General features: G+C 47.8%; 1 protein-coding gene across 5 annotated transcripts in view; it reads right to left on the bottom strand.

The window, feature by feature from the left end:
* Window positions 1-290: 290 nt before the first annotated feature.
* LOC115174451 (utrophin-like) overlaps window positions 291-16,605 on the bottom strand; it is a 193,831-nt gene continuing 177,516 nt past the window's right edge. For 4 of the 5 annotated variants that reach the window (XM_029732984.1, XM_029732980.1, XM_029732981.1 and 1 more), the window contains 5 exons: window positions 15,862-16,108; window positions 7,196-7,271; window positions 6,993-7,079; window positions 3,195-3,220; window positions 291-1,618 (listed from right to left, as the gene is read on the bottom strand). In XM_029732984.1, coding sequence (XP_029588844.1) covers window positions 1,610-1,618; window positions 3,195-3,220; window positions 6,993-7,079; window positions 7,196-7,271; window positions 15,862-16,108 — 445 coding nt within the window. In that variant the 3' untranslated portion in view covers window positions 291-1,609. The remainder of the gene's footprint in view (window positions 1,619-3,194; window positions 3,221-6,992; window positions 7,080-7,195; window positions 7,272-15,861; window positions 16,109-16,605) is intronic. The other variant, XM_029732983.1, reaches the window with a different exon arrangement.

A 16,605-nucleotide genomic window follows, 5' to 3' on the forward strand; every position in this document is an offset into this window, starting at 1 on the left:
ATGCTTCACATTAGAAAGTAATATCTACTGGGTTGTCTGTGACAAACTGACAACAATCCTAATGACACTATTCAGTATTCACAATGTCACTTGATTGCCTAACTGTTTAACATACGTTGGACATTTGTACTGCAAACAACACCATAAAGGATCTCGCAATTTTTCGCACTTGTTGTTTTGTATTATAAGACTAACACACAGTTGCCGGCTTGTAGAGCAGACCAAATGTATAATTCTGGGGAAGCACACATTGTTAATAAGTCCTTGAATCAAGAGTCCACAGAAAGAACAGCTGTTATAAAAATGTATTTAGAATAAAACATACGTAGCCATATTACATGTAGTGTGGTCAATTTATACTACATACCTCAGGAAAGACCATCATCATCATCAGTCCAAGGACATAGTTGGAGGAGGTTATAGTAGTGTTATTAAAACGAACAAGTTTTACAGGATAGCAAAGCACAAAACACGACGCATAACTCTGAGAGAGACCAGTGCTAGAGGTCTGACAGGGGAAAATCAACACATACAGACACAGTATACTGATGAGGGGCAGCAGGCCACAGACCCATCGGTGGTAAAGTAATAGAATGTGTTTTGTCTACTAGGTATCTCCCCAAAGCAGTACACATCTATAAGCAACACACTTAGAATGTTTTTCAGGTTTGTTTTCTTGTCATGAGTACAATAAAATTTAAATGAAACAAGTTACAGACCACGCAAATGAAAAGGTGTTTGTGTCTGAGGTAGCAAGGCAATCATGGCTTTCTTATTTTTTTTTACATCGATTTATAAAACTATTCTACACAATGACCTCTTACAATTGCCACTTACAAACCCGATTATTTCTGAACAGCTTTAAGTTCAATTAATTTATTGTTTCCACTATCTCGCCTTAATAGAACAATCCAACATAATTACTACAACGTTAAACCAGTCTGCCACACTTGGAATGACAACTGTATAGGCACAGAAGGGGTTAAGTTTACATTGCAATTGCAGCCGGCATGACAACTCCGACAGAAAAGCATTATTAACGCTTTAAAGAGAGGAAAAATATTTTCAAAACAAACGTGACGCTTCAAGGACTGACACAGAGCCGATTGTCTAAAATTATAATTTGAGGCGATAATCTTAAATTGGGCCTTCTCGTTCCCAAATCAGAGAGAAAACAGTGAACATGTCCATCGTGATGACGGCAGTAGGGTACAAGCAGAGGGGAGCAGTGGAATAACAACAATGTAAACAGTTTGATTCCCAGTTAAAGCAGAACAAAACAGCAACAAAAAAATCCCCAAAAAGCATTTGCTCTTATACAAAGCCCCCGAACTCCATAACAATCGGCATGTTCTTACAAATCACTGACAAATGTTTAACCGACTCCAGGTACAATCTACAGTTCATAAAATGTACATTTTGCATAGTACTAGACGACGACGACGTGTTAATAGCAGTAAAGTTCTGTATGTCTTTGGGTTTTAGGGAGGTCTCTTGCTAGGGGCTCTAGCTCTTCGTCTGTCCTCCAGAAAAGTGAAGCGAGGGAGAGCGTATAAGCTGTGTGTTTGGGAATGTTTCTGTCTCTCCGAAAGGAACTTTCTGAGGGTCCTCACATCACCTGAAAACAGAGATAAAACACACACATTACATATCAGACCATCCACATACAAACACACACACACACACACACACACACACACACACACACACACACACACACACACACACACACACACACACACACACACACACACATACACACACACACACACACACTGGTGAGCACACACATGCACACAAATTAGCTATACTAAACAAAGTTGTCAGACATGTCAAAAATGATCAGAATAATCACTGAGGTAAAATACACATTAAGCAGAGCAAATACACTCTTCCAAAAGAAGAAAAAATTAAATGTGTCTACCCAGTTATTTCTATATGGGGAGGGAATGAGAGTTCAGGGATGCATAGACAATAAATATATTTCGCTGCGTTTTGATATAAACCACGCTCATCAGCAGATAAAGTATCAGAGGCTCTTAAAATGCAATCAGGGCATGTTGGCAAACAGACTGGCAGTCTCTCAAGCCCTTCACAACCCATTTAGAAAGAGGAGACAGGAGACATAAGGAACGCAGTTGGGCACTAAGGATTCTGGGATAGGCTTTTAAATGTAACACCGGGGTCTCCTAGGAACAAGAGACTGGAATCTGAATGGACATTTGAACCTATTCAACCACACTCTGGGGTGAGAGAAACCTACAAGAACCACTTTTAATGGAGTTACAGTAAACAAAAATATGAACACAACATGTAAAGTGTTGGTCCCATGTTTCAAGAGCTGAAATAATCCAAGAAATGTTCCATACGCACAAAAAGCTTATTTCTCTCAACTTTTGTCATTCTACATTCCCCTCTCTCCCTCAGTGACATGAATAAGGATATTTCATATTTTCAAGTGTAGAAGTCAGAACCCATCAGTATAGATAAGAAAGAAGGGATTAAAAGAGAGAGAAGTGGCAAATGTGTGTTGACTATGGGTGCATATTAAGAGGACATAAATACCAAAACTGACCCAGGTTTAATTAAATATGTGAAAAAATCAGATAGCACTGGCTAGCATAATGGACATCAAGGGAAGAAGAAAATACTGGAGAGGGAAAAGAAATAGGCTCTTGTGAAGGAGCGGCCAAAGACTACTACGTAACAAATAAATGGTTTAACTGACTGTAAAGGCAATGGGGAGAGTTGAGATGAGCTGAGATGTTATTAGGTGAGAGAGAGAGGGTGGGAGAGAGAGATAGAGAAGACTATACAGTAATTAGAGTAACAGCAGTAAACTTGTGCTGCTGGTCTACAGCGCCTCAGAATCCATCTCTGCCTCCATATACAAGTACATTTCAGTGATATATTTTATTTTCTGTGTGTTTTGTTACTCCCTCTCCTTTGTCCTTATCTACTGCCCTTGATAAGCACAAAACTGCCATTCTCCTCCAGAGAGTGCCTGAATCTCTTGTATATTCAGTTCATTGAACAGTTGGAATGCATGCCAAGTAGCTAGTGACAGTATACCTGTTTTTCTCATTTGCACATTCACCCTTTACGAAATGAGCTCCAGCTAATTTCCTCCTATCAGATCCTGAGTGCAATGGATATTACGGATATTATGCAGAGGGGTGAGAATTATAGATTACCTGTGGTCGCGAGGAGAGGCTTGAAGCTACAAGAAAAAACAGAAACAACTTTGTGAGAAAAACACAACATTGACCCTCTCCATTCACCAACACTGCTCCTACACACACACACGTGCGCATAAACTAAGTAAAATCAGCAAAAAAAGAATCGTCCTCTCACTGTCAACTGCGTTTATTTTCAGCAAACTTAAATATTTGTATGAACATAACAAGATTCAACAACTGAGACATAAACTGAACAAGTTCCACAGACATGTGACTAACAGAAATTGAATAATGTGTCCCTGAACAAAGGGGGGGGGTCAAAATCAAAAGTAACAGTCAGTATCTGGTGTGGCCACCAGCTGCATTAATTACTACAGTGCATCTTCTCCTCATGGACTGCACCAGATTTGCCAGTTCTTGCTGTGAGCTGGTACCCCACTCTTCCACCAAGGCACCTGTGTAACGGCCGTCATCAGAATGAGACCAAGGTGCAGCGGAGGATGTGTTCATCTTACAAGATTTTAATAACCGAATGAACACTATACAAAAATAACCAAAGAACGACCAGCAACAGTTCTGTCAGGAACAAACTAAACAGAAAGCATTCACCCACAAAGCCCAAAGGAAAAACAGGCTGCCTATGTATGACTCTCAATCAGCAACAACGATCTACACCTGTTCCTGATTGAGAGCCATACACGGCCGAAACAAAGAAAACCACCAACATAGAAAAAGAAACCTAGAACGCCCACCCATGTCACACCCTGGCCTAACCAAAAATAGAGAACAAAAAACCCTCTCTATGGCCAGGGCGTTACAATACCCCCCCCAAAGGTGCGGACTCCGGCCGCAAAACCTGACTCTAAAGGGGAGGGTCCGGGTGGGCCTTCCTACGGCGGCGGCTCTGGTGCGGGACGTGGACCCCGCTCCACCCTCGGCTTAGCCCACTTAGGTGGCATCCCTGGCTGCGCCGGAGGACTGGCGGGCGACCCTGGCTGCGCCCGGCTGGTGGGCCACCCTGGCAGCTCCGGACAGGCGGGCCACCCTGGCAGCTCCAGACAGGCGGGCGACCCTGGCAGCTCCGGACAGGCGGGCGACCCTGGCAGGTCCGGACAGGCGGGCGACCCTGGCAGCTCCGGACAGGCGGGCGACCCTGGCAGCTCCGGACAGGCGGGCGACTCTGGCAGCTCCGGACAGGCGGGCGACTCTGGCAGCTCCGGACAGGAGGGCGACTCTGGCAGCTCCGGACAGGAGGGCAACTCTGGCAGCTCCGGACAGGAGGGCGACTCTGGCAGCTCCGGACAGGCGGGCGGCTCTGGCGGCTCTGGCCCAGGATTCACCAGACTGGGGAGACATGCAGGAGGCCTGGCTCTGGGCGCAGGCACAGGACTCACCAGGCTGTGGAGACCCACTGGAGGCCTAGTCCAAGGAGGCGGCACAGGATAGACCAGGATGGGGAGACCCACTGGAGGCCTGGTCCGAGGAGGAGGCACAGGATAGACCAGAATGGAGAGACCCACTGGAGGCCTGGTCCGAAGAGGAGGCACAGGATAGACCGGGCTGTGGGGGAGCACTGGAGTTCTGGTGCGTAGGCTTGCCACCCCTACTACAGGCTGAATGCCCACTCTTGCCCAGCACGGGCGAAGCGCAGGCATAGGACGAACTGAGCCCCGGAGACACAGTGCGCAGAGCCGACGCAGGATAGCCTGGACCGAAACGCCACACTGGAGACCAGACGCGCTAAGCTGGCACAATCCGCCCTGGCTCGATGCCCACACTCGCATGGCACTTGCGGGGGGCTGGCCTATAGCGCACCGGGCTATGTGCGTGCACTGGACACACCGTGCGCTTCACAGCATAACACGGTGCCTGACCAGTACCACGCTGCTTCCGGTAAGTGCGGGGAGTTGGCCCAGAATTCCATCCTGGCTCTGCCACACTCCCTGTGTGCCCCCCCAAATTTTTTCGGGGGGCTGCCTCTCATGCCTGTTGCGATACCTTGCCTCATACCATCGTCTCTCCGCTCTCGCTGCCTCGATCTCCCACTGCGGGCGGCGATACTCCCCAGCTTGAGCCCATGGTCCTGCCCCGTCCAAAATTTCCTCCCAAGTCCAGGAGTCCATAATGCTCCTCTCCTGGTGCTGCTCCTTCCTCCGCTACTTGGTCTGTTTATGGTGGGTGAATCTGTAACGGCCGTCGTCAGAATGAGACCAAGGTGCAGCGGAGGATGTGTTCATCTTACAAGATTTTAACAAACTAAACAGAAAGCATTCACCCACAAACCCCAAAGGAAAAACAGGCTGCCTATGTATGACTCTCAATCAGCAACAACGATCTACACCTCTTCCTGATTGAGAGCCATACACAGCCGAAACAAAGAAAACCACCAACATAGAAAAAGAAACCTAGAACCTCTCTATGGCCAGGGCGTTACAACCTGAAAGTTCCCGGACATTTCTGGAGGGAATGGCCCTAGCCCTCACCCTCCGATCCAACAGGTCCCAGACATGCTCGATGGGATTGAGATCTGGGCTCTTCGCTGGCCATGGCAGAACACTGATATTCATGTCTTGCAGGAAATTATGCACAGAATGATCAGTATGGCTGGTGGCATTGTCATGCTGGAGGGTCATGTCAGCATGAGCCTGCAGGAAGGGTACCACATGAGGGAGGAGGATGTCTTCCTTGTAGCGCACTACATTGAGATTGCCTGCAATGACAACAAGCTCTGTCCGATGATGCTGTGACACACCGCCCCAGACCATGACGGACCCTCCACCTCCGAATCCTGCTCCAGAGTACAGGCCTCGGTGTAACGCTCATTCCTTCGCCGATAAACGCAAATCCGACCATCACCCCTGGTGAGACAAAACCTTGACTCGTCTGAGAGGAGCACTTTTTGCCAGTCCTGTCTGGTCCAGCAACGGTGGGTTTGTGCCCATAGGCGACATTGTTGCCAGTGATGTCTGGTGAGGACCTGCCTTACAACAGGCCTACAAGCCCGCAGTCCAGCCTCTCTCAGCCTATTGTGGACAGTCTGAGCACTGATGGAGGGACTGTGCGTTCCTGGTGTAACTCGGGCAGTTGTTGTTGCCATCCTGTACCTGTCCTGCAGGTGTGATGTTCAGATGTACCGATCCTGTGCAGGTGTTGTTACACATGGTCTGCCACTGCGAGGATGATCAGCTGTCCATCCTGCCTCCGTGTAGCGCTGTCTTTTGGTGTCTCACAGTACGGACATTGCAATTTATTGCCCTGGCCACATCTGCAGTCCTCATGCCTCCTTGCAGCATGCCTAAGGCACGTTCACGCAGATGAGCAGGGACCCTGGGCATATTTCTTTTGGTGTTTTTTAGAGTCAGTAGAAAGGCCTCTTTAGTGTCCTAAGTTTTCATAACAGTGATCTTAATTGCCTACCATCTGTAAGCTGTTAGTGTCTTAACGACCGTTCCACAGGTGCATGTTCATTAATTGTTTATGGTTCATTGAACAAGCATGGGAAACAGTGTTTAAAACCTTTACAATGAAGATCTGTGAAGTTATTTGGATTTTTACAAATTATCTTTTAAAGACAGGGTCCTGAAAAAGGAACATTTCTTTTTTTGCTGAGTTTATTATCAATTAGTGTTGTTGAGATCATTGTTGAAATCTTTGAGCCATTGTGCCTGCCAGTTGAGCAGTAAACCAGTATTGATACCCACACAGCACCCTGTAGATTACTTTTAACTAAACTCCTCTTGCCCAGGAAAAGGTAAGAGAAGCGGGAGGTAAACAGAGAAAAGATGAGAGGGAGGTAGATTTAGAGGATTTTACGACTGCACGCAGGAAAAGTGCTGTTGATCTGTTCCAAGACGTCTGCCAGGTCAGAGCTTCTGTTGTGTGGATGGTACAACAGCTCGTCTGAAACACACACAAACAACAGTTTAACACACTGTGTGTGTGTGTGTGTGTGTGTGTGTGTGTGTGTGTGTGTGTGTGTGTGTGTGTGTGTGTGTGTGTTTGTGTGTGTAACCGACCTGTGTTTTCTGTGAGGGCCCTTTGTTCTTGCATGCTGGGAGACGACACTCCATTCACCCTGGAGTCCATCTCCGGCTGAGAGAAAGGAAAAACGATGAAAGATAGATGGAGTAGAAAAGAGGACAAGGGAGGAGGGGAAAAAAACAAGAGGAGGGATTGAGGATCAAGTAAGACGAGAAGAGGCGGACAGAAGAATTGAGAGAAAAACAAGAACAAAGTCAGAAAGAAAAGTAAAAAATAGGGAGGGAGAGCGACAAGGACAAGCATCATTACTAAAACATGGAGTCCTCACTCTTCATTATTTGTAGTGGCATACTTCACTTGCGAAGGCATCAAACAAAATATTGCTCTGCATAGAAATCATCAGTCACATACAAGGAAATACCACACCGTGTGACACGATGGGGCTGGGATAAAATATGTCATCACGTGTAGTAATATTTACATGTGTCTATAGCCCTGTCCCAATTTGTGTCAAGCATTGTCACTCCCTGTCTTTGAGTTCAGCTAAATATCCAAGGGTTTGGATTCTTGTCAGTTTAATTTGATGACTTTCAGTCATGAAAAAGTACAATTATTTCATGGGGAACTGGCTTAGAAAATTCTGAGAATCCATGTTGTTTACTTGGCTTACCATGAAAAAGAGAGAGAGACAGAATACCAATAAAAAGGAATAAACAAAGTTAATACAGTAAGACAGCATACTCAACATGTTTTTAAGGATCCTCAAGCAAACTTGACAGTTCATCAATGTAGTAAAAGCATGAATGTATGAACACGCACGCACGCACACTGAACAGGGCATCTGATATCCACTGACATTTACTATCTAGTCCAATATGCCCCTTAGCTTTCCAGAGACAATCAAATTAGCCTGCCTGCCTATCCCATCCCATCCCTCGCTCCTCTCCTCCCTCCCCGTCTGTACAATCTCTGGCTCGTCTCCTAACTCCTATTCAGTCCCCAGCTGTATTAAAGGTTAACGTGATGGAAACGTCTCCAGAGCATTCACACAACGTCTGTAGGTTTCACTGAAAATAGCACTGACTACACAGAGCTCTCTAATAAAACCTGAAACATGCAGTACAAAATATCTTATTTTTGTTTATCGTTTATTACAATTGATTCGGATTCAAAGGCCTACATTGGTATTTTGGGTAATTTTCTACAGATGAAATCATGGATACAGTTTTTTATGTCTCTGTGTGCAATTTGAAGGAAGTTGAAGGTAGCATATCATTAGCCTAGCAGAATTCCTGGAAGAATATGGGCATCTACTAGCCAGCTTCTCCTCTTCTTACTACTCCTAAACTGGGTGGTTGGTCATTTAAAGTATTACAAAGCTATACATAGTTATCAATATTTAAAAAATGTGTTAATTGTACTGATAATTTAAGAAATAAGATTCTATCAACTTCCTGATTTACGGACTAGTTTGGGTTCTGCCTGCGCTCTCTTCCTGCAAGGCTTGCTGGGGTTTTGTAAACAAAACTCCCAGGAGACAGCCAGCTGTTGCGTACTGTAGTAGCTAAAGTAGCTAGCTTTCTTCGTATTGGCAAATCATCATAACATTTGATAAATCATGTCGGACTTTGAGATATCTTTTTTAATACAGAGCCATATTTATTCGACGCTGAGCAACACAGAGTGAGGCTGAATCAGCGGAGCCTGTAGCCGAGCTACTAGGAGCGGTGGCAAGAACCAGATCTGAGGGGGAGTGGTGGTGCAACTGCGGGGCTTGTCAACCCATGGCAACCAACGATGAGTGTTTGTGCTGCACAGAGTGGGACTTGTTATGCCATAGATTGGGGGGCTTGATATATACAGCAAAGAAAGCAGCACACCCAGAGATTGTGTAACAAACCTCAAAGACTTTTCTGCGCTCATCAATCCTGGAGTTATAGAGACTGCTCCATGTCCCAAAAATAAAACTGGCAGAAGCAGCTCATACCTGCTGGACTGAATGGACACCTGTCTATCAAGTAAGTGACATTATTCTTGCTTGTCCCAGCACATGGTAACAAAATATAAAGAAGATCATCTATTGATAACTTTTGTTTTATAATTGCACTCTGATCAAATCAAATTGTTTCTTGTTATTAGATTACTTGTATTTAGCTATTCACAAATAACTTATTGTCAAGAATCCCACCGAAGGTGGCTCCCCTGCCTGCTCGGGCGGCGCTCGGCGGTCGTCGTCGCCGGCCTACTAGCCGCCGCTGATCCCTTTTTCCTTTTCGTTTGGTATGTCTTATTGTTTGCACCTGTTCCTTATTTGTGTCTCTTGATTTATGGTTATATAAGCCTGTTTAGCCCGCCCAGGTTTGTGCGGGATTATTTTCGTCAGAGTGTTTTTGTTGTTGGATGTGCTGGCGATCTGCTTGTGTTGTTTTGTATGCGTAATGTGGATCTGTTGTTATTTGGGCACTTCGCTATTCACGCCGGTTGTTGGCGTCGACCATTTTTTTGTATTAAGGAATAAACACATTTTTCCTTACCTCTGCTCTCTGCGCCTGACTCCTACCACCACTCATAGAAATCGCTGACAGAATCCCGCACCGCATTATGGAGTCAGCAAGAGCACCTCCTCTCCCATCGATGGAGGAAAGGGTCCTCCATCATACCAGCATTCTCCACCGAATCGGTTCAGCGATGGATCAGATGATGGAGAGGATGGACCGATGGGAGAGAAGTGGCCTCCCTACCGCATCCCTAGCACCAACTCCCCCTCCACCAGCTACCCCTCCTCCGGCGTCCGGACCCGGGGCCCTACGCCTGGCTCTCCCCATGGAGGACGATGGAGCGGCGGCTGGGTGCCAGGGGTTCCTGCTACAGTTGGAGTTGTACCTGGCTACCGTTCATCCGACTCCCTCGGGAGAGGAGAGCGTGAGCGTCCTCGTCTCCTGCTTAACGGGACGTGCCCTGGAGTGGGCCAACGCAGTGTGGTATGGCCCAGACTTGGCAAGGGATCACTACCCCGAGTTCACCCGCCGTTTCCGGGCCGTGTTCGACCACCCACCGGAGGGCCGGGTGGCGGGTGAACGGCTGTTCGACCTGCGGCAGGAGACGAGGAGTGCACAGGACTTTGCTCTGGAGTTCCGGACCTTCGCTGCTGGAGCGGGGTGGAACGACAGGGCCCTGATAAACCACTATCGGTGTAGCCTCCGGGAGGACGTCCGCCGGGGGCAAGCCTGTCGAGACACTACCCTCTCACTGGATGAACTAATTGACATGTCCATTCGTCTCGACAACCTGCTGGCTGCCCGCGGGCGTCCAGACCAGGCCCTGTTGGTTCCACCTCCAGGCCCTCCAGCTCCCATCCCTATGGAGCTAGGGGGGGCTGCGTCGAGGGGAACCGGAGGAGGAGGCTCCTCCTGTACCCGGTGTGGTCGGAGAGGACACACTGCCGACCGGTGCTGGGGGAGCTCCTCTGGGAATCGGGATGGCAGGCGGAGCTCTCCACGTTCACCCCAGGTGAGTAAGCACCAACCTCACCCAGAGCTCCCTGTTGGTCATATGTTTGTACTTGTAACTTTCCCTGAGTTTTCTCCCTCTTTCCAGCATAAGGCGCTAGTCGATTCAGGCGCAGCTGGAAACTTTATGGGTCGTGGGCTCGCGTTAAGGCTAGGGATTCCCCTGGTGTCGTTGGACCAACATTTCCCCGTGCACTCCTTAGATAGCCGACCATTAGGGTCAGGGCTGGTCAGGGAGGCCACGGTGCCACTGGACATGGTAACGCAGGGGGATCATGGGGAACGGATTAGTCTCTTCCTCATTGATTCGCCTGTGTTTCCGGTGGTGCATGGGATTCCCTGGCTGGCCAATCACAATCTTGATATTTCGTGGAAACAGGGGGCTCTCAGAGGGTGGTCAGAGGAGTGTTCAAGCAGGTGTAAAGGAGTTTCCATCAGTGCGACGATGGTGGAGAGTCCAGACCAGGTTTCCACTGTGCGCATTCCCTCTGAATATGCCGATTTGGCTATCGCCTTCTGTAAAAAGAGGGCGACCCGATTACCACCTCATCGACGAGGGGATTGTGTGATAAACCTCCAGGTAAAAGCTACACTTCCCAGTAGTCACATGTACCCATTGTCACAAGAGGAAACGTTGGCTATGGAGACATATGTCACGGAATCTCTGAGACAGGGGTACATTCGGCACTCCATGTCACCAGTCTCCTCAAGTTTCTTTTTCGTGAAGAAAAAGGATGGAGGTCTGCGTCCGTGCATTGATTATCGAGGTATAAATTCCATCATAGTAGGGTTTAGTTACCCGCTACCTCTCATCGCTACGGCGGTGGAATCATTTCACAGAGCGTGTTTTTTCACCAAACTGGATCTCAGGAGCGCGTACAATCTGGTGCGTATCCGGGGAGGAGACGAGTGGAAAACCACGTTTAGTACCACATCGGGCCACTATGAGTACCTCGTCATGCCGTATGGGTTAAAGAATGCTCCAGCCATGTTTCAATCCTTTGTCAACGAGATTCTCAGGGACCTGCACGTGCAGGGTGTGGTGGTGTATATTGATGACATCCTGATCTATTCCGCCACACGCGCCGCGCATGTCTCCCTGGTGCGCAAGGTGCTTGGGCGACTGCTGGAGCATGACCTGTACATTAAGGCTGAGAAATGTGTGTTTTTCAAACGAGCTGTTTCCTTCCTGGGGTATCGCATTTCCACCTCGGGGGTGGTGATGGAGTGTGACCGCGTTAAAGCAGGGCGTAATTGGCCGACTCCGACCACGGTAAAGGAGGTGCAGTAGTTCTTAGGGTTTGCCAATTACTACCGGAGGTTTATCCAGGGCTTTGGTCAAGTGGCTGCTCCCATTACCTCACTGCTGATGGGGGGGCCGGCGCGCTTGCGCTGGTCAGCAGAGGCGAACAGAGCGTTCAGTCGTCTGAAGGAGCTGTTTACCGACGCTCCCATGCTGGCTCATCCGGACCCCTCTTTGGCATTCATAGTGGAGGTGGACGCGTCCGAGACTGGGGTGGGGGCCGTGCTATCACAGTGCTCGGGCACGCCACTCAAACTCCGCCCGTGCGCTTTCTGTTCTAGGAAGCTCGGGCCGGCGGACCACAACTATGACGTGGGGGACCGGGAGTTGTTAGCTGTGGTCAAGGCTCTGAAAGTGTGGAGACATTGGCTTGAGGGGGCTAAGCACCCTTTCCTCATCTGGACTGACCACCATAATCTCGAGTACATCCGGGCAGCTAGGAGACTGAATCCATGTCAGGCCAAGTAGGCCATGTTCTTTACCCGTTTCCGGTTCACTATCTCTTATCGGCCAGGTTCACAGAACACGAAGGCCGACGCACTGTCCCGCCTATATGACACCGAGGAAAGGGCCATCAATCCAACTCCCATCATCCCAGCGTCATGATTGGTAGCACCGGTGGTATGGGAGGTGGACGCGGAGATCGAGCGGGCGTTACGGTTGGAACCTGCACCATCTCAGTGTCCGGCAGGTGTTCAGTACGTGTCGCTTGGTGTCCGTGATCGATTGATTCGATGGGCCCATAATCTCCCCTCTTCGGGTCACCCTGGGATCGAGAGGACAGTGCGGAACCTGAGGGGAAAGTACTGGTGGCCCACCCTGGTAAAGGACGTGCGGTTTTATGTTTCCTCCTGCTCGGTGTGCGCTCAGAGTAAGGCTCCTCGACACCTGCCTAGAGGGAAATTACACCCCCTCCCCGTTCCACAGCGGCCGTGGTTGCACTTGTCAGTGGACTTCCTCACCGACCTTCCCTTACCTCAGGGGAACACCACAATACTGGTCGTTGTGGATCGGTTCTCGAAGTCCTGCCGTCTCATCCCGTTGCCCGGTCTGCCTACGGCTCTGCAGACTGCGGAGGCCCTGTTTACCCATGTCTTCCGGCACTACGGGGTGCCTGAGGACATCGTTTCTGATCGGGGTCCCCAGTTCACGTCCAGAGTTTGGAGGGCGTTCATGGAACGGGTGGGGGTCTCAGTCAGCCTGACCTCGGGTTTCCACCCCGAAAGTAATGGGCAGGTGGAGAGGGTGAACCAAGAGGTGGGTAGGTTTCTAAGGACGTATTGCCGGGACCGGCCCAGGGAGTGGGCGAGATACGTCCCATGGGCAGAGGTAGCCCAAAACTCCCTACGTCACTCATCGACCAATATGTCACCGTTTCAGTGCGTGTTGGGCTTCCAGCCGGTCCTGGCTCCATGGCACCAGAGCCAGACCGAGGCTCCTGCAATATCCCTCACCGACAGGAGTCTACATGGGATTCAAGGAGGCAGAGGATGTAAATGGGTCTGTTGTAATTATACTCTTATGATTCAGCTTCACAGCCAGACATTGCCGAACCAATTTTATCAAATCACTCTAATAAATTATGTTTTAACCAGTACAACCTATTTTGTTAATATCTACTATAAGTGATTCATTACAGTATGCCACATGAGATAGTGTTGTGTATGAAATACAATATAGCAGTCAGATCAATGTATCAGTAACATTTTAATACTAAAGATACATTGGTAAAAGCCAACAAAACATAGTGTAGACCAGGGATGGGCAACTGGCAGCCCGCATGGTCAATCCTCCCTCCCCCACAAATATAATAATCAAAAATGTGGAACTCAGTCGGTTTCTCAACTGTTGAGAGTTGAAATAGTAGAATACTAGAATACTGTCACGCTCTTACCTAGGAGAGCTGTGTTTTCTCTGTTTAGTTAGGTCAGGGTGTGATAGGTGGGTGGGCATTCTATGTTTTGTTTTTCTATGTTTTGGCCGGGTATGGTTTCCAATCAGAGGCAGCTGTCTATCGTTGTCTCTGATTGGAAGCCATACTTAGGCAGCCTGTTTTTCCCTTTGTTTTCGTGGGTAGTTGTTTTCTGTTTCGTTTAAGTACCTGACAGAACTGTCGGCTGTCATTTTGTTTATTTTGTAAAGTGTTCGATTTTTCATTAAACTTCAAGATGAGCACTCAACACGCTGCGCCTTGGTACCCTTTATATGACGCCCGTTACAAATAGTCAATTAGCATTTTCTAAATGTGGTTGTGCATCAGCAGTTTCTCTCTTGTTATGACAGTCACTGACTGTCACTGAAGTAACTCATGTCACCCATAAAAATGTTAAGACTGGCAAGTTTGTCTAGCTAGCTATCTAACTTGTAGTAATCATGGTCAAATTACCGACTGTTGGGCCACCATTTATTTATGTCACTCTCACTCAGATATCACATTTAAAACTGCAAGTATTTCTCTCCACACTATGGTAAAATGAGTAGAATTTAATTTCACAAATTTGCTGTAAAACTGCATTTTTCTCTCTGCCTCTTGGAAAAATGAATAAAATTTCTCAGCTGTCCAGAGAGGGGGCCGCTAAAATGTTTTGCTCGCAAGGTGAGGGTGCCCCCAAAAGGCTAGGGCCAGCTCTGACTGCATGTGTGGGTATGGATGTGGGTTCGCAGACCCCGTGAGCCACTGCAGCCCCTCATGAGGAATTCAGATCTTCTTTGGCCCCCACCCCTATCAAAGTCGCCCTGTTAGACAGTAGCCTGTGGAATGGCAGACCAATCAGGACTCATTTCTCAGCATGACCAGCCCCACCATTGTCTTAGCCAATCAAGTGAAGCCAGGAAGAATCCTTTGTTTCACCGTAATTATTATTATTTATTCATATTTACAGGTCACCTATGAGTTTGTTATTAAGGCACCAGAAGGTTCACGTTCAAGAAGGCATTTCTGCAACCAAAACATTTATACATTTTCAAATGTTTCCTGTCAATTAGGAACATTGTATGCCTCACTTCAGAGATCCAGACACATTTGATTAGCCATAAACTGACAATGATGAGCTGAAAAGATGAATAAACATTTATTCTGTGAATGTCAAAGAACTACAGAAGGCACTATTTTTTATGAATCTCATTTGAACGACTTAGTATATCTTTTGAATTACTTATAATCTCGTTCAAACAACGTAGTACAGTTTAAAAAAAATTATGTTCATTGTGGCTGAGTCAGGAACTGGATATCTGAGGACTCTGTGTATGCATGGATGTGTCTATGCTTGGATGTTCATGTTCGTGTACGATGCCGGGCTGTGGTGTGTGTGTGTGCATGGGTGTGAGTGTGTGTTTGTGTGTGTGTGTGTGTGTGTGTGTGTCTTGCAAGGTTAAAATGAGCCCTTAATACCCTAAAAATCAGCCGAGTCACTTTATCTCCCCCAGGCTGAGGTTACTTAATACTTTGCCTCTGCTTTCAGCTCCAGGGCCCTGAGTCAATACCTACCTGCCTGCCGTTTACCTGCTCTGATTGACTCTGTTCGGTTGGAGAGCTTTTATTTCCACACACCTAAAAATCATCCTAACTTACTGAGCATCAGGTGAGGCATTCACAGATGATAAAAGGATTGGTTACTGGAAAGGGAGGGATTAGGAGGCTGGTTGCAATATGATCAGATTCTAACTTTATAGGAATGAGTTATAAAACAAACAAGGACACTTTCTAGGCTAAGAAGGATGTTTTGTTGTTGTTGCATGATCAGTGCAATAGAAGTAATGCCACAGCTGGAACATGCATGTTTGCCTCTGTGTGTGTGTTATCAACACACATATTGCACTAACAAGCTGTCTGAGTTGGTGTGTGTTTGTGTGTGTGTATACTGTATGTGTCCCTCTATGTGTTCCCCACCTGGTGCAGTAGCTGTCTGAGTCGGTGGAGCTGGGACTCCAGTTGTTTGTTGTGCTCCTCCAGTATGTGCATGCGAGCCTCCAGATGGCCCTTGTGCTGCCGGAGCAGTTTGGCCTCAGCCAGCAGGTCAGCCTCGTCAGGACCCCTGGGGTGAGATGACCCCTCAGGGTCCCAGTGCCCCACAGAGCCAGGCCCCCGCTGACCCCCGTGCTGCTCCTTCAGCTGCTCATACTCAATCTGCAGGGTCCTTGGGGAGACACACAGAGATAGGCTTAGGAAGATGCAGAAGTCCGACACACTGCACATGCAGACGCACACACACATGCAGACACACAAGCACACACACACATACATACAGTCACCACACAATCGTGCCCCCACATACTGTATGATGAGCCCAATAGTACTACTAGAATCTCCCTCTACCCCTTCTGTTTCTCAGTGAAATCTTATCTAAAGCCACTGTACAAAGAGGTCCTGGCCCTGTTTTTATCTGTGTGTATAGAGCCGTGGGCTCCAGACTGACTGTATTAATTTAGCTGCCGTTTATAGCCTGGCTCATAAAGCAGACTGTGAGCAGAGCTAAATCACAGACACAGCCACTGCCTCAGACAGCGAGAGAGACACAGCAGCTCCAAATACAATAGAATGCAGTCATCGCTGACCTTACACTACCTCCATTCACTATTAAAAGAGGGGGAGAGAGAGAGAGCTGACTGAGACAGCCTTAGGTGACAGTGTGTA

This window comes from Salmo trutta, chromosome 35 (genome assembly GCF_901001165.1).
Source record: "Salmo trutta chromosome 35, fSalTru1.1, whole genome shotgun sequence".
Classification (NCBI taxonomy): Eukaryota; Metazoa; Chordata; class Actinopteri; order Salmoniformes; family Salmonidae; genus Salmo; species Salmo trutta.